This window comes from Dysidea avara, chromosome 1 (assembly GCF_963678975.1).
Source record: "Dysidea avara chromosome 1, odDysAvar1.4, whole genome shotgun sequence".
Taxonomy (NCBI): Eukaryota; Metazoa; Porifera; class Demospongiae; order Dictyoceratida; family Dysideidae; genus Dysidea; species Dysidea avara.
The window spans coordinates 27786639-27812183 of NC_089272.1; the positions used below are offsets into that span (position 1 = coordinate 27786639).

Sequence of the window (25545 nt, forward strand, 5' to 3'; positions counted from 1 at the left end):
ATTTAATCCCTGTCTATTTTACAGGTACAGGGTACTTGGTCATAGCATGTGGTTCTCTCACTAGCAGTGGTACATACGTAACTGGGCAACTAAGATGAAGGTTCGAGGGAGTAAGTTTATATAGACAGAGGAATTATATAATGTTATGTGTGTTCTTTAGTTCTCAATTGTCAAGTGTATGTGGACGATGAGGCCTGGTAAGATCTTGGCATTATATCTCAGTTGATTATAATCTTCTGAATTTCCAGGATGAGGTGTACAGTTGTGATGGACTAATTAACTATCCCGTTTTATTGTCAGAATTTTATTGTTAATGTCACAAACAATTAATGTGATATAATATTTTGTTATGTAACATGTGTATTAATTAAGTGCCATGCATGATGAAAGCCACAATGGGAGTGACTACTTGCTGTTAGGGTGGGTAATGCTATGTAACAAGCTGGTTTGAGCACCACCAGAACACACAAGTTATTTTAATACACCATGTGCGATGTGGCAACAAGAATTATGCTTGGAACACCTTCTCTAGTGACGCTACATCCTTGACGCTTTTCACACTTGTTTATAAGACATCTGCCAATTATCAATGCACGCATGAGGCGTGGCACTAAATGGAGTTTAAAAGATTTCTGCTTAAAACACCTTCCCTAGGGAACTTACGGTTCTACACGCTTTTACAACTTGTTTATCAGACATTAAGGCTTGTGTTCACATTGTGTCTTTAAAAGTTATTGTAGGGATTAGAGGTTTGATCGAAGGAAATACGCGTATAAACAAACCAGGATTAGATAATGTCAGTGCTAGATGGACTGTACAGATGTGGGTAAGTTGAGTCATATAAGGTGACACTAGGTGTAACACAAGGTTGAGAAATAAAACGAAATACGTCTAAATACGCATTTTAATACCGGTCGCAAGAAAACTACTACTACTACTACTACTACTACGAAAAAAGATTTTTTTATTACGTAACGCAATACAAACCTAATGAGAGATGTTGCATAATCCGGGGCTAATATTGCAAAACTGTCCCTACACGTAAATAACTCACAGTAGTGGCTGCGCGTCTTTTAATTGGGCGTGCGCTTTGTAGTTTCTTGGCCGTGCGCCTCACTACCGTGAGTCTTGATTTTGGGAAAGGGTTAACAGGATACTACACTTTTATAGCTTCCTCATAGAAAATGTATCATGGAAATTTTGATTGAATGGAAATATTGTGTCAGACATTTGAATGAGTGAAAAGATTTTGAAACATTTTAGCGGGTCAAGCAGTGTTACAAATAAGCCAAATTTCAAGATCACATGTAATTGCACCATTGAGTTATTAAATATTGAGCATCAAGTTCAATGCATACATATAGCATAGTATAGGTAAAACATGCAGTGCTAGGATTTTTCAGTGGATAAACAGCCCGAAGGAATGATGTAATAATCACTGAGGTGGAGCTAAGGTGATTATTATATCATTCCAAGGGATGTTTATCCACTGAAGAATCCTAGCAGCATGTCTTACTTGAGTTATTTTAGACAATGGCCACTGTATCTGGAATTTTGTTTGCAACCAACAAACTAATAGTACGTAATTCATTTGTCAATGTTTGTGGCTCTGTGTCTTACCCAGTAAGACATCTGTGTACAGGTCTCTTACCAGAATGAAAACCTTACATACTTTGAAAATATCAAACATTCTCTGAATGTCATTATCTACTGGAATTAATTCTATCAGGGAAGGAGATGCACAGATGTTGAAGGGAGTCTTGTGTGGTAGACTCAAGTCCAGTTTTCCCCCATTCTAAGAGTGCCTCTTCCATCCGAAGACTACATAGTGCAGGATTTCAATAGGATTGTTAGGATGGCCTTAGAAATTGCTGTGGCTTCAAAGTTGGAAGCCCCAAGTATAGTGTATTTTGTCCCTAGGTCTCCTGCAATCGGGAGCCACATATGGCTGATCATAGATTCACTGGTCATCTATTTGCATAATTGTATAGGAGAACCATGGAACCTGTTCACCTGCCAAAGCAAACACCATCACTGGACAAGTGAGCAATATCAGCTTGAGAAAAATAGCTAATTGTGGTTTCGTTATTTTCCAGCCATATTAATTATGTAATGCATTACCCTCAACGTTGAAAATCATTCAATGATCTTGTCTTTGTCTGTGGTGAAAAAATGGAACATATTATAACCAGTTACTAAGAGCCTGTATTTAATTCCTTACAAATTGATCTTTCTGTTGTAAGAAAACTTCTCAACGTAAGTATGAAGCTGAAGCATATGCTTGGCTATGTACAATAAAAGGATTCAAAAAATGTGGTATTACCGTAAGTTGTGTTTTCAAAGAATGAGTCACATATTTGTTATATAATTTGTGCATGATTTGGCGGAATCCTCCATAATACAATTACACACTTATAACTTCACACAAAAGAAATACACCACACTGCACTGAGAATGCCATGGCCAAACATGGACTATTCCCCCACACATGTGCCATGGCATGATCAGTAAACCTGTGGTGCATTATTCTACTAAAGAACAGCGCTAACTACGTATTTAGCTATGTACGTATCACACAGTACAGTTGTACTGTATAACCCCCTTTCCCCAATCTACCAAAATGACACACGCACGCACGCATGCATGCACACACACACACACACACACACAAACACACACACACCTCAAAATGACACCCATAAAATCCATGAACAAAATACATATCTCATGTGATGAAAAGCACTGTATGGAAGATTTTTGTGTTCAGGTGTATAAATATTTAAATAAATTTGCAAACACATAATCAATAATATGATACAACAGTAAAAAACAAAGAATTCAATAGTGACCTGATTTTGGAAAATCATTCTTAATGTCACATGTGACATCTCAAATATTTATGACCAAAATAAGGGATTTCAAGCTATTGATTAGGTTTACAGCGATTATAATCATTAGTCAATACCCTGAAGTACAACAAATTCTATGAAACAATCCGACTAGTACATAACTATTAGACTATTAAACTTTAAACTATTAGAACTTTGCAATTCACTGTGTCACTACTATAGTCGGTACACATTCACCTGAGCCCCCGCCAAATATAGTAATATCAAAGAGATTAACATGTGTTCACTCCCATTGGTTTTGTACTAAAACAAGCATGTTTTCATGTTGTAAATATGTTTGCGCACCTGAATTGTCATTGTCCATAATAAATGTACGGGATAGTTTTAAAGCCCCAAAACGTACTTGTTCTTACCTGTATCAAAGCACTTTTTGATAAACAGTTCTGGCATTTGAAGGACTTCACAGCGCTACTAAATGTTTGAGCAGCTGGCCCTTGTAACAAGAATTATTAACAAGAAACGAGGGCTCAGGTGAATGCAAACAGACTATAATAGTGACACAGTGAATTGCAAAGTTCTAATAGTTTCATGCGTGACATTAAGACTGATTTACCATGTCATTATACACAAAAGAGTCTTAGTGCCAGATATCAAGGGCGGATTTAAGGAAAGGGGTGCATGGGAGGCTGAAGTAACCCCCCCCCCCCCCCTTCCAAGATTTTACTATGTGCTAACTAAAAGATACTTGTAGTAGAAGTCCCAATACGGGTGCAATTGCATCTAAAGCACACATGGACAATAAAAGGTAGAAAAGGTGAGAAGAGAAGAGCTAATCCCTTCTATGGATCAACAAGTTCATATTTATATTTCAGGTGTAAAACTGCTAAACATCAAAATACTCTAATAGAACAGTCAAATGCTCTAATAGAACATCCATCATTAAAATTCTTTCAAACAAAGACCAACTATGAGACTCCTTGGACTTCAACTTTGACCTCAAACCGTACTGCAACATTTATACTGTGTTGTTTATATGACAGTGGGGTATATCCAGGGAGGTTCAAAGGATTCCATGGACCCCCCCTTTGTGAGAGCCTATAATATTACCTGCTGAGCTGCTGACATATTTTTCCTAGATTCAGTAATTCATTGTCAAATTACCAGTCAAAAATGTTCATTATTTTGGCACAACACTAACGTTACTACAAAATCACTTAAGACTGTCAACCCAAAACTTTATCAAAATAAGCACCTCTAAAATTTATAAACATTTTGATGTCTCAAAGCTATTACCAATACTTATAAAGGCTTCAGTTGCATATCCAAATGTGTGCTAGTATGCTTTAACTGGTGGAGAGTGATTATTTGCTGTGAAGCATTACAACTAGCATAGATATTATAATACTAGGTAGCTAGACTGAAGCTACATGTGCCATGCATACTCCCCATTTTTAAAAGTCTAGATTTCCATCCCTGGACAGCTAGTTACTACTGCTACAAAATAATGATTTCACTTAGTTAAAGTGACCATATTTACACCACAATAACAAACTCACCAGTGGCTCGTGCCTTTTGGAGTTCTGTTGAGTGTCTGCCATCTTTATCTCACCTTTCTCTTTATCTTAAATCATGCAGCTGGTCGTCATATTCTTCATGCAACAAAAGCATATTGACGTGCTAATTTTCTGCATCAATACTTTCCTCATTTAGACACCACAAAAATATTTAAAGTGCTCGTGCTGCTGTAAGAATTATTACTACTGTAGCTAGTAGACATCATACCTGTAACTGTACAATAGGATTGACCATGTTTTCTACAAGGCTGTAGCCATACTTATTATAATCAATCATATTGACCATGCCTCTTACTGGTAGCATACGGTGAAAAGGAGGCATTTAAGAACTTTGGACCTTGATAATATCGTGCAAGCCAATTGACCGAGGCCAACGCAAACAAGTTACTCCAATAAAGCAGTCACCATAATACATACAGCTATGTTCAGTTTTGTAATAGAACAGCCACACATGTATATGTGACCAGATCTGCAAAAACCCAACACAATCGCGAATTTTTCAAATTCCTATTTATTAAATATTTATAATTTACTTAGCCAAGTGTACCCTCTGGCAAAGTTTCAGCCTCATATGCCTGGAGTTACAGCCCTACAAAGTAGCAACAACAGAAAAATTGATTTGTACAGCAAGTATAGGGAAAATAAATTACAGGCGTTTACAAAAATGGTTGTAACTTCCCAACGGATTGAGGTACGGAGCTACAATTTTCACCGTCGTGTTTGCCATGAACAGGGAAATCAGTTACTGGGTAAGTTTTTCCATTACTCACCCTTCTTCACTGTATACAAAGGAAAACGTAGTAAAGAAAAATCAATTGCATACAATCACTTCAATGTGACGTAAACAAATGCTTATACTTAACTTCCGTATCCTTGGGTCTACTGCAACGAAACAAAGATTTTTCAACGCTTCTTGAGCAGGAGATAACGATGATATCCAGGGTTTCATTGTTAATCCCTTTCTTCACTAAGAAAGAGGTGTTCAAAAAATTTATGGAATTTTTTCAAAATATGCAAGTATTTCACCCAATGTATTCAATGCTTTCTACCGTAAATTCAGGCTTGTGCAATTGTGTCGGGTTTTCGTAGATCCGCTCACATATTATACATAGCTATCATGTTATAAAAAATAAACTAAACAAACTAGAGCATTAATTTTAAAATTAAGTTGGGTCCAAGTGATAAAAACTTGTGAAACAAGAGATACGTATGGATGATGGTATTACATACAACATAGTCCTATGGGAAGAAATCCCTACATTGGCACTGAACAAAACACCATGACTTGCCAATGTAGGGATTTTCTCACAGGACTATGTTGTAATACCATCATTCGTATATCTCATTTCACTGTTTTCTATTGTTTGGAGCATGCATGTGTGTGGGTACTCTGTAGTAACCACGATCAAGATTTTATTAATAATACAGACCTTCACCAATACACTGTACATAATTCTTTATCAAGAACAGTTGGTCCATCTTCCACAGCTTTTATCACAGAATGTATCAACCTTTAATACCAGTACAAGTACGTACGTATATACACTTCCCTACAGTAACTGTGTCTTCACAAAAACGTGGGTTCTGTATTGTCGTATGCAGATATTATGGAAAATAAACTACAGAATCTTAATTAAATGGTTATAACTTATGAATGCAGTTTTATGTAACAGTTGTATCACGAGGGCACACGATACAATTGATATGTACCATGCTTTAATCGCCCAAACCAATACCAGACTGACCACTGAATTTATTATATAGGCCAACTTTTGAAATTCGATTATGGGACAGCAGCAATTAACATTGTCACTATGTTGGTTCACATGAACTGGCAAGTCCTAAGGGTATCACAGAAAAGTTTAGTTAAGCAATTTTACTAGTACTTTAAAGTCGCTGCATCATTTTACAAACTGTTTACAACATTAACTAAACATCTATAGGGATAAGCTTTGCTGTAGAGTGTTTATCTTTTCATTCTTGTGTTTATAAATACTCGAAAAATGGGTGTGGTCCATATTTGAAAATGTGGCGAACCACTTGTGAATATGCTACATATAGCACTAGTTCCCACCTTAAACCAACATTTCTCAACTCATTGGGTGGCAAGGGTGACAAATTGTTCCATCTGAGTGCTGTAGGATGCAAAGTTGTCATCATGTGACTTGTAATAAATTTCCAAAATCAATTTCAGCTTGAGTTTTATATAAAGAAACTGGCGGTACTGCTCCCACATCGAGGCCATGGTACATTTAATAATTTAAATAATTTACAATCAAATTCCCTACCCATATGGAATGATTTGTCACCACATCCCCACTTACGTATGTATGTACTTGGGTTACTGTATATAGGGCATTGTTTGAATGTAGTAGAACAATGACAGTGATATACGTACATACATATACTCACTATGACCAAAACAATATGCTCAGAAGCCATGGCTAACTACATTCACCCTCTATTATTTCCATGAGGGAAGAGGAAGGAAATAATATTGATGAGTACATTTATATAGACATTTATTTCCTGTTGAATTGTATTAAATTTTAGCCTGTGAAAAGTTCAGAATTTTCTTTTGGAGCTCTTCTACAGCAGCCAGGTGCTTTAGTAGCATCCTTAGCCACCTATAAAGCTGCAGAAGTCACCCCCAGCACACAGAAAGCAGAGGAGGAAATTTTAGCAGGCTGAGTACTGCGGACAGAGACATCGAAATAGGCAGGACAACCATGTTGATAATTAGGATGAAATACAGTATATCTTCAGTGTCTTTTAGCATTCTATACTGTAAACTTTGTAACATGTGGGATTCATGCAGATTCACAATTTATCAACATAATCATTACAGAGCACCTTGTAAACAAGTTTATACTATTGTACTAGTGTTTAGAATGATAGCATTTAAGAGAGAGAGGTGATTTCATTCTACTAGTTGTCATGGAATCTTTGGGGTTTGGACACCTTTTTTTGCAGTCAATTGTTAGATCCATTGCTGATCGTATTTCCAACCAAAGTGGTTAGGAGAAACTTACATCAACAACTTTCAGTCTGTTTATGCGGGACAAACAATGCCAAGATTATATTGGGCTCTACAAGGTTTGGATGATGACTTTCCCTTTTCCACATAACTGTACTCAGAGTCTCTTTGCTGTACATAGTTATGTTTGTAGTTGTTATAGTTATTACTAGCTATTAAAAAATTAAAAATTTAAAAGGAAGTAGTGATTGGTATAATATACATGCTACAAAAAGTAAGGAAACAAGCTCAAAAATGTTACAGTTGAAATGAGAAATGATCCAGCACTCAAAAAGTAAGGAAACAAGATTAGATGACTACTGGCTAAAATGAGACACACTTTAATCCCTATACTTTTAGCTAGCATCTTGAAATGAGACCATCAAATTAGACAAAAGTAGGGATGAAAGTGAGTCTCATTGTAGCAAGTAGTCGTCTAATCTTGTTTCCTTACTTTTTACTGCTGGATCATTTCTCATTTCAACTGTAACATTTTTGAGCTTGTTTCCTTACTTTTTGTAGCATGTATATTATACCAATCCCTACTTCCTTTAAAATTTAAATTTTTTTAAAAATAGCTAGTTTGTTTACTTTTTTGTCTAGCTAGCTAGCTATATTATACTCTTTTTGTTTTCCACATAGCATAAACATCACTTGTAGCAGCTATCTTTTACCTTCGTATGCACTAAGCATCTCTAAAAATAATTATCGTTTTGTCTTTTACAGCTATTTACAGTAACTGTTATAGGCTTCAACTGCATTTGTAATGGTGATTTACAGTAAAACATCGCTGGAGAGCCCACCATTAAGAGTGAAACCCTCGCTTTTAGAAGTCTGTATCTCTAGGTGGATCCGCCCCTCAAAGACATTATTAGCTAGCTACCTCACAAAAGCTAAACTAGTAATTAAGACTATATAAAATGACTACCCAGCATTAATAAATACTAGAGACAACTACTTGGGTACTGCACTAATTCACCCTCGTCTTACGCACACGTACTCATACTTCATTAAAATCACGTGTTTGGGTTGTGACGCATGCCGCAACTATTAAGAGCTGCAACTATATTTTATCCTTCGAGAAGAACAAAGAAGCGAATGAATGATGACAGAAAACAGCATGGTGCAGTGGACAGAATGTAATCGGAACAACAGATTTGTGAACCCGCCATCATTACCTTGACTGTCTGAAATTTCTGGAGCCATAGACCTCGGGTCTTACAGCAGGCAGGCAGGCAGGCGGGTGGGCGGGCGGGCGGGCGGGCAGGCAGGCAGGCAGGCAGGAAGGCAGGCAGGCAGGAAGGCAGGCAGGCAGGTAGGCAGACAGGCAGGCAGGCAGGCAAACAGGCAGGCAGACAGGCAGGTAGGCAGGCAGACAAGCAGATGAAATCCAGGTGAATTTCAAAAGTTTTAAAACTCACTGTACATCGAAATATTCGACTTTCGTTTCATTTAACCAAGGTACAGCATCATTACAGCAGTACTAATGTATTCCATTTGGTTTTTTTCGAGTAAAACTTATTGCAAGTCCATTTTTTAAGGTGCGAAAATCCACGAAACCATATGATTTCTTACCAACCCCTACTATACAGTAGTATCGTACTGTTGATAAATATCACTTGAAGTAACTATCTTTTACGTTCATACGCAATAAGCGTCTTTAAAAATAATTATCGTCTTGTCTTTTTTAAAGCTACGTATTACAGCAACTGTTTAAAGCTTCAGCACTTTTTATCGATGTGCTATGGTCCCTACTCTAGTTGAAAATTCCAATATTTTGTGTATTTGTTTGTTGTTTTTTTTGTAAATAATTATTATGACTAGTGAACCCACGCATACCGCATCTGAAATGGCATTGCGTGCCCCAGCTACGTATATAAATTATCGTCTTAAAAGTGAAGTATCCATTACGCTTCATTGTCAGCTATTTTCAATCCGTTACACAGCATTTCGAATCAAGAACTGTTTGAAAAGTACCTCTGCAATTAAAATAGCCACTATGAAAAATACAGACGATTTCCGTTACAAAGGGAAGCCATCACATGCTATTGCCAAATTGTGACTGGATCTACGAAAACCGTTCTTATCGCCCATGACAGGAAGTTTGATTTTTTCACACAAACACAAAGCTTAATGAATGCACTATCAAGTTTCACTGCCACAGTCCACCAGAGTAAAGTGGTCTGCTTTTGCTGGCTGCTTTTCTAGAGCACAGTGGCGAGCCGTACGAGTGGTCTGGGGTCTTGATGGAGCCCTGGCCAACCAGGAGATGGCTGTGTGTGGCTGTACAGCTCTGTGGTGTTGGACAATGACCTGTGCTGTAAATCTCCTTTCATTTTAGCCAGTTCTGAGCCCTGAATGGCCTATACCTTGGCCTAATTCATTCCAGCACGTCTCTTTTCAATTTTTGAACACCATCTTGCCCGCCTTCCAGGGCCCCCGCCTCCCACCCTTCTGGAGCTCGCCTGATACAGACAACCTCGGTTTAAAAACTATCTAAAATGGCGGGAAACTTAGCTGTTGACTACTTCTTCAGTGGATGATCAGGAAGGTAAGAAATTGTTGTGAAACGTGTGAAAATTTGGTATGCGTAGCTACCACCATTGGCCAGCTACAACACACAGAATATTTAAAACCGACGTTTCTCGATACTTTTAAATGGGCGATAAGACCGGTTTTCCCAGAGACAGTCACAATTGACACTTTTTGCTGTCAGCAAAGGTGAATGGGACACAAAGGAGGACACTGGTAAGTCCATGAAGAATGCATTGTACATACTGTGGTACATATGCCAAAAGGCACCTCTCGGGCAGAAGCGATGTTGAACAGTGAAAAAATCAAGCCTGTAGCATTGAGTCACGCTTGTCTGAAGGAATGAGGCAGTCACTAGAAAATTCCATTAAATAAATATTTTTTTAAATTCTGTAGCAACTTGCTGAAAGCGTTTCGGGTTGATCTGAAAGCTTGTTTGGGCTTAGTTTTACCTAACCAATACTGCCTCATCATTGTCAGTGAAAATTGAGGCTGGTTTTTGTATAATGTTATTTTGTGGGCCACGCCTACTGCTTTGTGGTATAGTAAGAATTTAAAAAATATTTATTTAACATATGCAATTTCATTAATAGTATTGCATCAAGACACATGGTAGTGTGTCGTGCGGCCCAAGAAGCCGGCGTGCCACCCGTGAGTATATTAACAGGAAGAAAGAAAATGCAATTTTCACACCTATGTAGCTCTGTGATCCCTTATCCGATTGGAACCAAATTTGCTAGAGAGGTGCCGGCCAGCAAGGGGAGTCTACACACCAAATTTGAAGAAAATCACTCTAGCCATTTCTGAGATACGAGCGAACAAAAGTTCGTTTTAATTTCTTCGTTTTTTTCTTCTTCTCCTTCTACTTCTTCTTCATTTCGCACACTTCGCAAGATCCGCCATAAAACACGAATGCGTGCTCGGATAGGGCTGAAATTTGGCACACTTAAAGGGCTCATTAAGGCGGATCTCTGTACCAACTTTGGTAGGAATCTGATGAACATTCACGGGGTTATGACCGATTATTTGCGTAAAATAAGGTCGAAGGTCTGTCACGCCTACAGTGTAAACTCCTTTGAGAAATCAGTTGAAAATTGCTATGTAGATGGAGCAACCATCGTAGGAGTGCCTTTTTGTGGTTTGAAAGGAATCGGGATAAAGACCACGGAGATATGACACAAAACCCGACCTGTGTCAAAATTACGCGATCGATTTTTATGAATAAAAATACTATTAGTTTTCGTGTCTATCAGGCAAACCGCTTAGAGCAATGAGCTGAAAATCAGTATGTAGCTGGAATAATCATCATAGAAAGTCATTGCAGTAGTACAGAAGAAATCGGATTACAAACCACTGAGTTATGATTCTAAAGGCAACTACGTGTAGCAAATGCGAGATCGAGATACTCTAATAGAACAGTCACCCTAATAGAGCATTCAGCTACGTTTATAACTTACTCCATTACAGAATTATATTACATTGCAGGATATTCTGTACGGAATTCAGCTACAAACAGTTAATCTGATAGGCAATTCAGCTACATGAAAGTCACCCTGTAGAGAGTTCATATAGAAACAAGTCACCCTGTATCAGCTAGAAGAAGTCACCTTGTAGAGAGTTCAGTTACAAAGAAACCATCATGTAGAGAGTTCAGCTGCAAACAAATCACCCTGTAGAGAACTCAGCTACAAACAAACATGCCCTGTAAAAAGATCAGCTAGAAGAAGTTACCTTGTAGAGAGTTCAGCTACAAAGAAACCACCATGTAGAGAGTTCAGCTACAAACAAATCACCTGTAGAGAGTTCAGCTAGAAACAAGTCACCATGTAGAGAGATCAGCTAGAAACAAGTCACCTTGTAGAGAGTTCAGCTAGAAGAAGTCACATTGTAGAGAGTTCAGCTACAAAGAAACTACCATGTAGAGAGTTCAGCTGCAAACAAATCACCCTGTAGAAAGTTCAGCTATGAACAGATCACCCTGTAGAGAGATCAGCTAGAAACAAGTCACCCTGTAGAGAGTTCAGCTAGAAGAAATTACCTTGTAGAGAGTTCAGCTACAAAGAAACCACCATGTAGAGAGTTCAACTGCAAACAAATCACCCAGTAGAAAGTTCAGCTATGAACAGATCACCCTATTGAGAGTTCAGTTAGAAACAAGTCATCCTGTAGAGAGATCAGCTCGAAGTATCACCTTGTAGAGAGTTCAGCTACAAACAAATCACCTGTAGAGAGTTCAGCTACAAACAAATCATCCTGTAGAGAGATCAACTAGAAGAAGTCACCTTGTAGAGAGTTCAGCTATAAAGAAACCACCATGTAGAGAATTCAGCTGCAAACAAACACCCTGTAGAGAACTCAGCTACAAACAAATTGCCCTGTAGAAAGATCAGCTAGAAGAAGTTACCTTGTAGGGATTTCAGCTACAAACAAATCACCCTGTAGAGAGTTCAACTACAAAGAAATCATCATGTAGAGAGTTCAGCTGCAAACAAATCATCCTGTAGAGAGTTCAGCTATGAAAATATCACCCTGTAGAGAGTTCAGCTAGAAGAAGTCACCTTTTAGAGAGTTCAGCTACAAAGCAACCACCATGTAGAGAGTTCAGCTGCAAACAAATCACCCTGTAGAGAACTCAGCTACAAACAAATATGCCCTGTAAAAAGATCAGCTAGAAGAAGTTACCTTGTAGAGAGTTCAGCTACAACGAAACCACCATGTAGAGAGTTCAGCTACACACAAATCACCTGTAGAGAGTTCAGCTAGAAACAAGTCACCATGTAGAGAGATCAGCTAGAAACAAGTCACCTTGTAGAGAGTTCAGCTAGAAGAAGTCACATTGTAGAGAGTTCAGCTACAAAGAAACTACCATGTAGAGAGTTCAGCTGCAAATAAATCACCCTGTAGAAAGTTCAGCTATGAACAGATCACCCTGTAGAGAGATCAGCTAGAAACAAGTCACCCTGTAGAGAGTTCAGCTAGAAGAAATTACCTTGTAGAGAGTTCAGCTACAAAGAAACCACCATGTAGAGAGTTCAACTGCAAACAAATCACCCAGTAGAAAGTTCAGCTATGAACAGATCACCCTATTGAGAGTTCAGTTAGAAACAAGTCATCCTGTAGAGAGATCAGCTCGAAGTATCACCTTGTAGAGAGTTCAGCTACAAACAAATCACCTGTAGAGAGTTCAGCTACAAACAAATCATCCTGTAGAGAGATCAACTAGAAGAAGTCACCTTGTAGAGAGTTCAGCTATAAAGAAACCACCATGTAGAGAATTCAGCTGCAAATAAACACCCTGTAGAGAACTCAGCTACAAACAAATTGCCCTGTAGAAAGATCAGCTAGAAGAAGTTACCTTGTAGGGATTTCAGCTACAAACAAATCACCCTGTAGAGAGTTCAACTACAAAGAAATCATCATGTAGAGAGTTCAGCTGCAAACAAATCATCCTGTAGAGAGTTCAGCTATGAAAAGATCACCCTGTAGAGAGTTCAGCTAGAAGAAGTCACCTTTTAGAGAGTTCAGCTACAAAGCAACCACCATGTAGAGAGTTCAGCTGCAAACACATGACCCTGTAGAGAATTCAGCTACAAACAAATCACCCTGTAGAGAATTCAACTACAAACAGATAACCCTGCAGAGAGTTCAGCTAGAGTCAAGTCACCCTGTAGAGAGAATCCTGTAAAGAGTTCATCTACGTACAAGCAGATCACCCTGTAGAGAGTTCAGCTACATTTCAAGTCACCCAGTAGAGAGATCAGCTGCAAATTATCCTGTGGGGATTAATTGACATGTAATAAATATATGCTCTTTTTTTATATTATGAACTCTTGATATATGCATTATATATATAATTTGTACATTTACTGATAAAATCAGAATGAGTTAAAGTATTTATAAAATCTGCTTCATCTTTTTCTTTTTCCTGTGGTAAAGAAAAATATATAGGTTAAAAAGCCCCAAAGCTGGCCATAGGCCGGCTTTGGGGTATACAAATACAAAAAGAAGTGAAATCTAATCAAAAACAGCCAAACTGTAAAAAAAGGAGTGCGGCCCTTGAAAAGGCTATGGTGAAAAAAGATGTGAAATCCAAGGTGGCGGCCAAGAAATGGCTGTGATGGTAGGTCAATGGTAAAAATTTTAATAACAACAATTCAGGTGAATTTTGTACCAATTGACCAAGCGGCACCAAATTCACCTGAATTGTCGTTATTAAAATTTTTACCACTAATCTACCATCACAGCCATTTCTTGGCCGCCACCTTGGATTTCACATCTTTTTTCACCATAGCCTTTTCAAGGGCTGCACTCCTTTTTTATGGCTTGGCTGTTTTTGATTAGATAATCATATACACCATAGTACATAGTTAGATAGCTAGTTACATAATTATTTACATTGCATGGTGGCTTGTGTGTACAACTACCTGAAACAAAAATAGCCTTGGGGCTGTAAAAAAATGGTGCTGCCAAGCAAAGTAGGATCAATCAAACAAGCTTATTCAACATGACTGGTAAGAACAAGGACTGATATCAAGTTGCAGCCAAGTAGATTGGAATATTATCATGAACAATCTATTAACAACTGGTAAGAACAAGGACTGATGTCAAGTTGCGGCCAACTGAACGCAGTATTACCCATTCTCTTTGTATCTAGCTATAGCTATCAAGACACACGGTAGTGTGTTGTGCGGCCCAAGAAGCTGGCGCGCTACACCGTGAGTATATTTACAGGAAGAAAGAAAATGCAATTTTCACACCTATGTAGCTCTGTGATCCCTTATCCGATTGAAGCCAGTTTCACTACAGAGGTTTCCGCCAGGTAGGTCACGCCACATACCAAATTTGAAGGAAAGTGCCCCAGCCGTTTCTGAGGTATGAGTGGCCAAAATTTCGTTTTAATTTCTTCGTTTTTTTCCTTCTTAAGCCATAGGGGGGGCTACGAGGGCTTCAATTTCTTTTCGCACACTTTGCAAAAATTGCTATAAAACACAAACTTGTAACTCCATTGTATCAATATTTGGCACAAGTAAAGAGCATATAAAGGTACATTCTTGTACCAAGTTTGCTATGAATCTGATAAATATCCAAGGAGTTATGAGCATTTATTTTCATGTAAAAAAAGATGAAACTTTTGTCACGGCTACAGGGTAAACCGAGTAGAGGAATACCTTGAAAATTCGTGTGTACATAAGCTGATCATTGTAGGAGTGCCTTTTGGTGGTTAGAACAGCAACAGACTTACAGCTACAAAGTTATAAAGCAAAACTGAGCAAGTGTAAAATCGTGGGATCGAGATACTCTAATAGAGCAGTCACTGGGGGGAAAAAAAGGTGCATAAAAATGTCGAAAAAAATGAACTGATCATGACCACAGTTCGAACCAACAACCTCCATACCTAACGCCTGCATCCTTAATCACTGAACCACTGTTATCTCGGCTGATCACTTCTACCTTATAAATGAAAATTCTAGCTTAATAAGTAAAACTGATCTACTAATAGAAATTCTAGAACATTCTATGTATGTTCTATTAGATGATTTCAGCGAAAGCAAAAACATGTGCTCTATTAGAGCATTAGCACCATACTATTGTTGCAACACTTTGAGGCTCAAATCGGAGCCATTTTCGTATTGATCAGTGGTGTATTTGTAGTATTAACTTAAGTTTCGCCCTCAGGCGGTCTGAAAGCAGACTAATATGACCGACTCATGCCAATCATCATCATCATAATCATCGTAATAAGTGCTATGCTAGCAAAACTTGTAATACAACAGCCTGGAAATCATATCCCAGTAAAAAGGTGCAGGATTTGCTTTGTTTAAAATTGAGCAACTGCATCTTTTTATGTTTGCTTGAGATACTCTAATAGAACAGTCACTGCAAAACTGTGATTGAATGCTCTGATTGATTGATTTTGTGACTGGGATAGGCAGCTTGTTACTGATAGTATCCCAGGGAGCTGGAACATTACAGCTCCAGTACAACAATGTACAATAACTAAATAAGTAGCTACTTACACAAATAAGACATAATTATAATTAATATACATAAAATAATAAGTAGCTAGGTCCAGCCTTGGTTGTCAGTGAAAATAATCAGAAAATTCATTGAGTGAATCACATTCAATAATTCAGTGGGGTAATTTGTTCCAATCTGGGATGGTCTCTAAGGTCTATGTCATTAATGTATAGTAAGAACATTAGGGGTCCAAGGACAGTGCCCTGGGGGACACCAAACAATAGTTTCTTTGTGCTAGATGTGCAACCTTCAACTAAGACTCTTTGTGTTCTGGAGGTGAGCCAGGTAGAAATCCACTTGCTCTAGTCAATACTATGGCCTTGGTTTTCAAAATACAAAGAGAAGTGAAATCCACTCAAAAACAGCCAAGCTGTAAAAAAAAGGGTGCAGTCCTCAAACGCCTGGGTGAAAAAAGTTGTGAAATAAAGGTGGCGGCCAAGAAATGGCTGCAATGATGTTAATGCTAATAAGTTTTAACAATGCGTGTGAAGGAAGAATACAGAGGCGAGCTACAAAGTGGATTTTGAATGACTATCATTCATCATACAGGTCACGCCTGGTCACTCTACATCTATTACCACTAATGTATGTATATGAAATAAATGATATTATGTTCTTCATCAAGTCCTACAAGCAACAGTCATCACATTTCAACATTACTGAATATGTCCAGTTTAGTACCTCTAATACACGATTTGGTGCATGTCAAAAAATGGTTCATCATAGATGTTCCTCCAACACTGCTCAAAACTTTTACTTTTATCGTTTACCACGTCTCTGGAACTCATTACCAAAAATAGACCTATCTCTGTCCACAAACATTATTAAACACAAACTGTACAACTACATGTGGGATCATTTCATGCGGCAATTCAATGATACAAACATTCATACCTTCCATTACCTCTGTCCCTGCTGCCACTGTTTAACAGCGTCACCATCACCAATATATGCAGTACTGCTATAAGTAATTATTTACTGTAATTAATTGTAGTAGAGTCACTGGCAGCACTTGTCAGTGGCTTTCAGTACCTTTTTGTGTGTGTGTACTGAAAAACAATAATAATAATAATAAATAATAATAAGGCCGCACTCTTTTTTTACAGCTTGGCTGTTTTTGAGTGGATATAATAAAACTAGAGCAAATACACATGCAACTGTTATTAAATTGTCATTTGGCCGGTTTTTAAAATCACACACTACAAAAATAGTGGCATTTAATAACAGTTGCATGTGTATTTGCTCTAGTTTTATTATATAGCTATAGCTACGTAGATACAAAGAGAATGGGTAATACTGCATTTACTTGGCCGCAACTTGATATCAATCCTTGTTCTTACCGGTCATGTTAAATAAGCTTGTTTGATTGATCTTACTTTGCTTGGCAGCACCCTTTTTTTACAGCCCCAAGGCTGTTTTTGTTTTAGGATATCACACATTTTTGTCACTGAGCAAGACAAAAAAATTAATGCATAAAGATAATAGCTAGTATCATACAAGCCACCTTTGGATATCACGACAGCTTTAACAGTTATTGTGTGTATACATCATAATTTTGGACATGAAGTAGCAAAACCAAAGAATGTAATTTGGTAGAAGTAGGCAGGTGCTTGTCGGTATTGCAACCTCAATAGAGTATGGCTTCTAGGCAACATTAAAACCATCAGTGAACAGATTGAGTAAAGGCTATTTCCCAGCAGGTGATAGTGTGCCCCAAACTTCGTATCATACTGGATTGCCCCTTGAAATACACAAACAAATCTGTATTATGGGCTGCATTAGCTACTTCATTAAATAACAACTGAATAACATACACTTACGAGAATAGAACATTCAATAACAAGTTGATTGAGTTCACTAACACTCAGATCATGTTCACCTAGTGTTGACGCTTACAGCCAAATTTGCACCGAGTTCACCAACTGTAAATAAACGCTACTGTAGTTAGAGGTGTCCTTATGGAAATTAACTCACCACTTCCCAGAAAAATGGCAGGTCATAATCGAGCAAAACTACTCCATATGTTTAATTACATGTCAAAGATTGTCCCATGAAGCGCAAGAGTGAACGAATCAAACTTTGAGAAAATTGCTTATGGTGGCTCTCGCAAGAGAGGTGGAGTTCCAACATTTGTACGGAAGAAACTTAATTAGCCAAAGAACTTGTGATAGCAAATCCAAGGCTGTGGAACTATCACAGTGTAAGATATAAGAGTAAAAAAAATGGATGGCTCACACTAACTAGTATGCGAAGAGAAGGAGGAGAGAAATACGATGTTTTCAGCAAAATTCATGCGGTGTTACTAAAATATAAAAAGGATTACTTACTTAGTAAAATGCTTATATAACAATATACCAAAGGTTTTGATGTATCGCGAGTTTTTTTTACAAAAGAATTGTTTTAAAGTTTAAAGTTAGGTTTTAGGTGTGCATTCTATTAGAGTTAGTTGTTTGTACAAATAACTCATGGTAGTCGCGTGCCCTAATTTCCTTGGCTGTGTGACTCACTACTGTGAGTCTTGATTATGTGTTCACTGTATAGCTATGTATGCTATTTACTGTGGTTGTAACAATAATATAATTTTTGTACTCACCATATACAGTAACAGGATCACTGGTATTCATTCCACACCTGTTCACAGCAGCTACACTCACATTATAGTTTACATCACCACTCAATCCTGTTACAGTGTAACTGTTTGTATTCCCTGGAACTGTCCTGTTGTACATCACACCAGTATGTAGGTTAGTCCATATTACTGTATAGTTGTAGTTGGGATCTGATGATGTCCAGTTGATAGTGAATGATGTACTGGTCAATGGTTGGACTGAGGTGATAGTTGGTGTAGGTGGCAGATCTAATTCCAGTGTACATACATACATGTGGTAAGAAATATTTGCAAATATAAACATAAAACATACAGTGTGCAAGTAATAATGCATTGCAATAGTATGTAGCAGCTGTAAGTACTGTGCACATAATTATCACGTAGAATGAATTACTATTTGGAATTGTAGTGCACTTATGCACTTACATGATAGTAGTAATCACAAACATTAAATTTTGAGGAGAATTTGGCTGTCAATACATGTACGTTGAGCTATTAACCTACAAATTGACACTTTCGCATAAGAAGAGACATGAAGTGGACACAAAGTAGATAAAATGTATGCATAATACAGACACCTGAAAACACTTGGTACAGTGGTAATGTACCAACTCTCTCAAGTAAGTGTTCAGTAGATAGGTTCCAGCTGTAGAAAAAGAAATTTTCAACTACTGCCCGGTGAGTTTAACATCTGTGATATGTAAAATGCTGGAAGCGATCATAAAAACTCACCTAATAGAACACCTAGAACCAAATTTGTTGTTATCTGATGTACAATATGGATTTTGTTCTGGAAGATCTTGTGAACTGCAATTACTGAGAGTGGTAAACCATTGGACTGACTGTTTCGATGTTGGTAAAGATATTGATATTTTGTACCTGAATCTCCAGAAAGCCTTTGATAAAGTTCCCCACAAGCTACTGATTTGCAAACTTGAAGCTTATGGAGTAAATGGAGACATTCTTAATTGGATTCAAAATTTCTTAAGTAACAGGCCCATAGCCAAGGGGGGTTTGGTAGGTTCGGACGAACCGCCCTCTTGGGAAAAAGGTCCACAATTTCAGTAAAAAGGTCCACAATTCCAAGTCCATATAAGTCTACAGCAAACTGGAATCGATTCCTTAAAGTCCACGTACTTAATCCCCAAATCGCTAAAGCTGATAACAATCGATTGTGGTTTTACATTATACACGTGATTTAATACCTTATGTAAACAACGGTGATGGGACGCGCGAAACAGAAAGAGCGTGAGAGGAAGCGGTCAGCTTCTTCCTGTCAGCGACTAGATAAACTTTTTGCGAAGAAGAGCAAGGTATTTGAAGAAGAGGTGATTGCAATTGATAGTAATTCTGACGACGATTCCGCTGAAGATGTTTTGACCAGCTCTACTCCCTCCTTACCTTCTGGTAATATAGCTAGCTAGCTATATAGCTAGCTTGCTATAGTGAATAGATAGTAGATAAACATTCTAATTCTCGTAAATGCAAGTATTAAATTACCCGGTTTTGAGTGTAAAATGATTTTACTGTGCTCATGCAAACGTGGAGTGGCTTGTGCCTGTCAGTTATCTACTATACAACAGACTGTCAGTTACTGATTACTCCAGGATGCTGTAATTCAATGCACAACATATAAACAATAGATCGTGCTAATAATTTTAATTGTCATTAAATTATCAACTCAGTATACCATGTATAGTAGAAATACAGTGTAATGTATAGTATGAGTACGTAATACGTAGTATGAAACTGATGGCTCACAATAAATCATTCTTCTAATCTATTATAGGAACGGAAGTCATTTTAAATCCGGTTGAAGATATTACCAGTAGCCATACTCCACCATCACTACTTACCCCTGCATCATCATCAGCTTCTGAGTCTCAAATGGTGAAAGCAACTGATGTGCCACAACCTAGCAAAACACCAAGCCTTGTCCAAATGGACATTGGCATAATCTATTCTAAGGCTACGTCACCTGCTGATTTTTCTGCTGCAGTGCACTCGCTGACGGTGGCTGAAAAGACTTAGTATGAATTGCTTACAAACCATAAAATTCCACACAAGGACCATGCATTTCCAACACAGCATGTTGGTGGTTGCAATCGCAGTTTCAAACCTGCATGGCTTTCACTACATCCTTGGATGGTGTACAGTGAGCAGGTTGATGGAGTATTCTGCATCATATGTGCCATTTTCTGCACTGATTTGTCCAAAGGAAGCTTTGTTAACAAGCCATTCTATGCGTGGAACAAAAAAAGTGAAAAGGCTAAGGAGCATGAAAATTCTTTGTATCATCAAAAGTGCATGGAACTGGCTGATAGCTTCAAATATAATGTTGAGCATCCGGATGTCTCCATCACATCTCAGGTAGATGCAATGTACATACATAGCTAATGGGGCTGCCTGCTTAATACGTGCTTGGACACCTACCGAATCTGAAGCCATGTTGCTAGCACCATCATACCCCTGACCACGCATGTTTGATGCTGGAATTTGGTTCTTACTTAAGAAGCCTAATATGACAGCAGAAATTGCCTCCCCTGTTATTCTTACTAAGGGCAGAAATGCCAAAAATTCTTCCCTGATTGTATTCTGCTTATGATCAAAAAATCTGACACATAAAGCTAGGTACTCCACATTGTGGGATGTTACCTCATCTGCCAGAATAGCATAAAATGGAGATGCATTGACATCATCTACTATGCCTTGGAATATTTGCTCACCTATAACCTCAATCAAATCATTCTGACTTTGAGGAGAGATGTATGTTGCATTTCTCATTGCAGGAGTTTCCAGATGTTTCCTTAATATATCATCATTTGTAGCTAGCAATTTTAGTAGAGCAAGAAAATTTCCTGGATTACCTGGTGTTTCAGGTTTCTCTGCATCTCCTCGCAAGGCTATGCACTGTTTGCCACAAAACAGCACAGCACTAGCCAAAGATTTCAGAATGCTACGGTTGCGTTCGATATTTGCAGCTTTGCGAGCATTGTCTTAATTTAGTTATCAGCAAAAGTTGTAAATTACCACAAGTACGCAATGTTCTTGATCGGATGCAAAGCTGCAGTAAGTTTTTTCTGTACAGTCCAAAGTGAATGGGTGTTTTAGAACTCATTATAAGGCAAAATGTGGTTGATGAGACAAGAAGAAAACCCTTGTTGGATGTTTGCAGGACCAGATGGGCAGAACGGCAGAGTGCTTATCAACACTTCTATCAGGCATATGTGTTCATTACTGAGGCTTTGGAGCTGATCGGCTACAAACGGCACATGGAAAAGTATGGCACCACCTATTCAGATTGGGGTACAACAAGCCGTAGTGATGCACAACAACTGCTAGCAGGAATCATCAGCTTTGAATTTATTGTAGTCTTTCTTACAACTTACCAATATCTCTCACACTTAGCTGGTATCACAGTAAAGCTACAGAAACGTACACTTGATATTATTGAAGCTCATGAAGAAATTACAGAGATTACCAAAACTTACAGCCTTGAGCGGAAAAATGTTGACTCTGGGTTTGCTAAGATATTTGAACACAGCAAAAGAGTTGCAGAAAAAGTAGATTGCACCATTCAAATGCCACGCATTGCCTCTAGGCAGAAGCATCGTAGCAATGCTGCAGCAGATAATCCTTGTGAATACTTTCAAAGGAATGTAGCAATACCACTGCTGGACCACATAATTTCTTTCTTGGACCAGCAGTTCTGTGATTCATCTGTTACTGCTATTATGCTGTTAGGGCTTGTGCCATCTATTCTTTGCAGAAAGAATATTAACCTTGAAACAGCTGTTTCCAAATACAGTGCAGATCTTCCATCCCCAGAACTATTCCAAATGGAACTTAAGCGTTGGAAAAATCGCTATACTGGTAAGAAAACCAGAGAAAGACCATCATCAGCTGGAGAAGCACTAAAGGAGTGTGACAAGGATATGTTTCCCAACATATTTGTACTTTTACAGATTGCTTGTACCATTCCAGTAACATCCTACGAATGTGAGAGGAGTGCAAGTGGATTGAGGCGTTTAAATAATTTTCTAAGGGCATCAATGGGAAAAGATCGGCTCTCCCATTTGGCATTAATGCATATACACTATGACACTCCAATAGATCTTGACAGTGTAGTAGATACTTTTGCCACACAACATCCACGTAGACTCGAGCTGGATTCACTGCCCTGAAATTCACATAATTATTATTATGATTTGGCACTTGTAACATTTTTTTAAACCACTTACAGTTTAATAGCGATAACAATTAACACTTTTATAGTGTACAAATTCTTTATCATGATAATATTATGTGTATAACTACATAGTCCCTTGTTGCAATGCATATGGTACAGAATTGACACATCAGTAAAAATCGTGCTATTTTAGTGGCTGAAATGTCACCAAATTCAGTCTTTTAGCATGTATTCCTTAAAAAATTTCCTGGGGGGGCATGCCCCCAGACCCCCCTAGTTTTCACCATATCACACCATATGCATAATTATGGTGCAGAATTAGTAAATAATTGTGCTATTTTAGTGGCTCAAATTCAGTCTTTCAGCATGAATTTTTTTTTAATTTCCTGGGGGAGCATGCCCCCAGACCCCACTAGTTTTGTGTGCTTCGCACACCCTCAGCGTCACACTAAAAGGTCCACTTTTTCTTCAAAAGAACCTACCAACCTAAAGGTCTGCCTACGGCCCTGAGTAATCACAGACAACGGGTTTGTGTCAGAGGATTAGCTTCTTCCTGGTCTCCTGTAATCAGTGGTTTTCCTCAGGGCAGTGTCTTGGGCCATATACTTTTTATACGCAATTTATATGAATGACCTGCCTGATGTTATCTGTGGGAATTTGCTGATGACACCAAATTATATTGTTCACTATCTGACTGGACTTTGCTGCAGACTGATTTGGATAATTTTATGAACTGGTGTGTAACTTGGCATTCATCTGTGAACATTGACAAATGCAAATATATGTGACCGTCTCAGCGAAAACCCGTCTAGTTCGCACAATTAAAAAACATTTTATTCACTCACCATTATCTGCAGTGTCCAAGGAATGGATTACCAAAATTGCAGCCTTCTGTGGTGTATAGTTTTGAAATTACAGTGCTAGAAAGTAGGAAGAACAAGGAAATCGATTTGTAGAGTGACTATACTAAAAATAAACTACAGGCGCTTGCATTCGCAGCTATATCTTCCGTTTGGATTAGTCTACAAAGTTTGAATTTGGCTTACAATGTTCACCATGGATTGGCAGATCAACCAAGGTATAGTTTTAGCCTTGCAGTCACTTACGCATAGGCGTTTAAAGGCGGTTTGTTAGAAGAAATGATGACGACCTTGTTTACATTTACCACATCGTAAACAAACGCACATGACACCCATACCGTTGAAGCTACAAAAATGAAACAAAGATGTTCGAACTCTCCATGAACAGGCGAATAAGATGGTATATAGTTGTAATCAATTTGAATCTTCCTTCTTTGAGTACTGGCCCGATAAAAACTTGCATATTTTCTTGTAGCATGTGTAATTTTACAAATTATTTTTAAATTACAATTTTCTCAATACGCATGCTTGTGCGAACTAGACAGGTTTTCACTGAGACGGTCACATATGACTATATTGGCAATGGTTCAAATAGACAATACTCATTATCTACAGACGTTGACGTTTCTATAATCCAACAGTGTACTGAAGAGTCTGATTTGGGTGTTACATTTACAACCGATTTAAAATTTTCCCATCACATCAATAATGCAATTCGTAAAGCGTCTAAAATGGTTGGAATTGTATATCGTACATTTCATGCACTCTCTCCACACACTTTACGTTTGTTGAACACATCTCTCGTAAGACCGCATTTGTGACCCGCTGAGCAAAAACCGGTCGTTTTGCAAAGTTCTATTTTGCCATAAAACCATATTGAAATACACTGGGTAAAATACGCATGCTACATGAAAATTTTATGCACGCTTTAATCGTGTTCTGAAATTAAGCTCAAATCGATAAAGCATATTCATGGAGGAGAGTAAGAAAATCTTTATTTTGTGTTCGCACAGCAAAGGATACGTGAGATATGGGCGCTTGTTTATGATGCAGTAAAAACGGTGTTCAGCATTGTCATTTTGTAGTTTGAATGGCCTTCTTCTTTGTCAACATGGAGGAGTATAGGGAACGCACTATACCTTGACTGATTTGCCAGTTCATGGTGCACAGAGTGAGCCAAGTACCATCCTCGTAGGTTGTTTCAATCGTTTCTTCGTAGGTTGTTTCAATCGTTTCTTCGTAGGTTGTTTCAATCGTTTCTTCGTAGGTTGTTTCAATCGTTTCAATTTTTTATTGATTATCTAAGCGCCTGTAATTTATTTCCTGTAATTGTTGCTGTACAGATGGAGTTTATCACTGTTACAACTGTCAAGTGCTTTTGCTCCATAGATTACAGAGATGTAATAAAATGGAATTCAATGAATGTGCCGGTTTTTACTCAGCCGGTCACATATGTGTTGTTTGGCAACCTCATCTTCTTAAAGATATCAGAGCACTGGAAGCTGTTCAAAGAAAAGTTACTAGATTGTCACCTAATCTTGCACACCTGACTTATTCTGACAGACTGAAATATTAAAACCTGTCCTCATTGCATTATAGAAGGTTGAGGATGGATATGATTATGACGTATAAGATATTGCACAGACTTGTGGATGTACCAATTGATTAGTTTTTCAATACAACACCTGCTATACAAGATTGAATGGACTGAAGTTACTGAAACCTCATAGTTTTGCTGCAAGAGTAACAAATGATTGGAATTCTTTACCATCTGACATTGTTATGGTCACTAACATTAGTTCTTTAAAACTTTGCTGGATGTACATTAGACAGACCGTAGATTTACTATCTAATCCAAAACAGCCAAGCTGTAAAAAAAGAGTGCGGCCCTGAGAAAGG

General features: G+C 38.0%; 2 protein-coding genes across 3 annotated transcripts in view; one reads left to right on the top strand and one right to left on the bottom strand.

The window, feature by feature from the left end:
• The window catches only part of LOC136260660 (uncharacterized), a 155550-nt gene that overhangs the window by 76750 nt on the left and 53255 nt on the right, over positions 1-25545 (bottom strand). For both annotated transcript variants that reach the window (XM_066054493.1, XM_066054486.1), the window contains exon 4: positions 18583-18846. In XM_066054493.1, coding sequence (XP_065910565.1) covers positions 18583-18846 — 264 coding nt within the window. The remainder of the gene's footprint in view (positions 1-18582; positions 18847-25545) is intronic.
• LOC136249402 (52 kDa repressor of the inhibitor of the protein kinase-like) lies at positions 21708-23030 on the top strand. The gene has a single exon (XM_066041395.1). It carries the CDS (start codon positions 21870-21872, stop codon positions 22779-22781), a length of 912 nt encoding a protein of 303 aa, XP_065897467.1. The 5' UTR covers positions 21708-21869; the 3' UTR covers positions 22782-23030.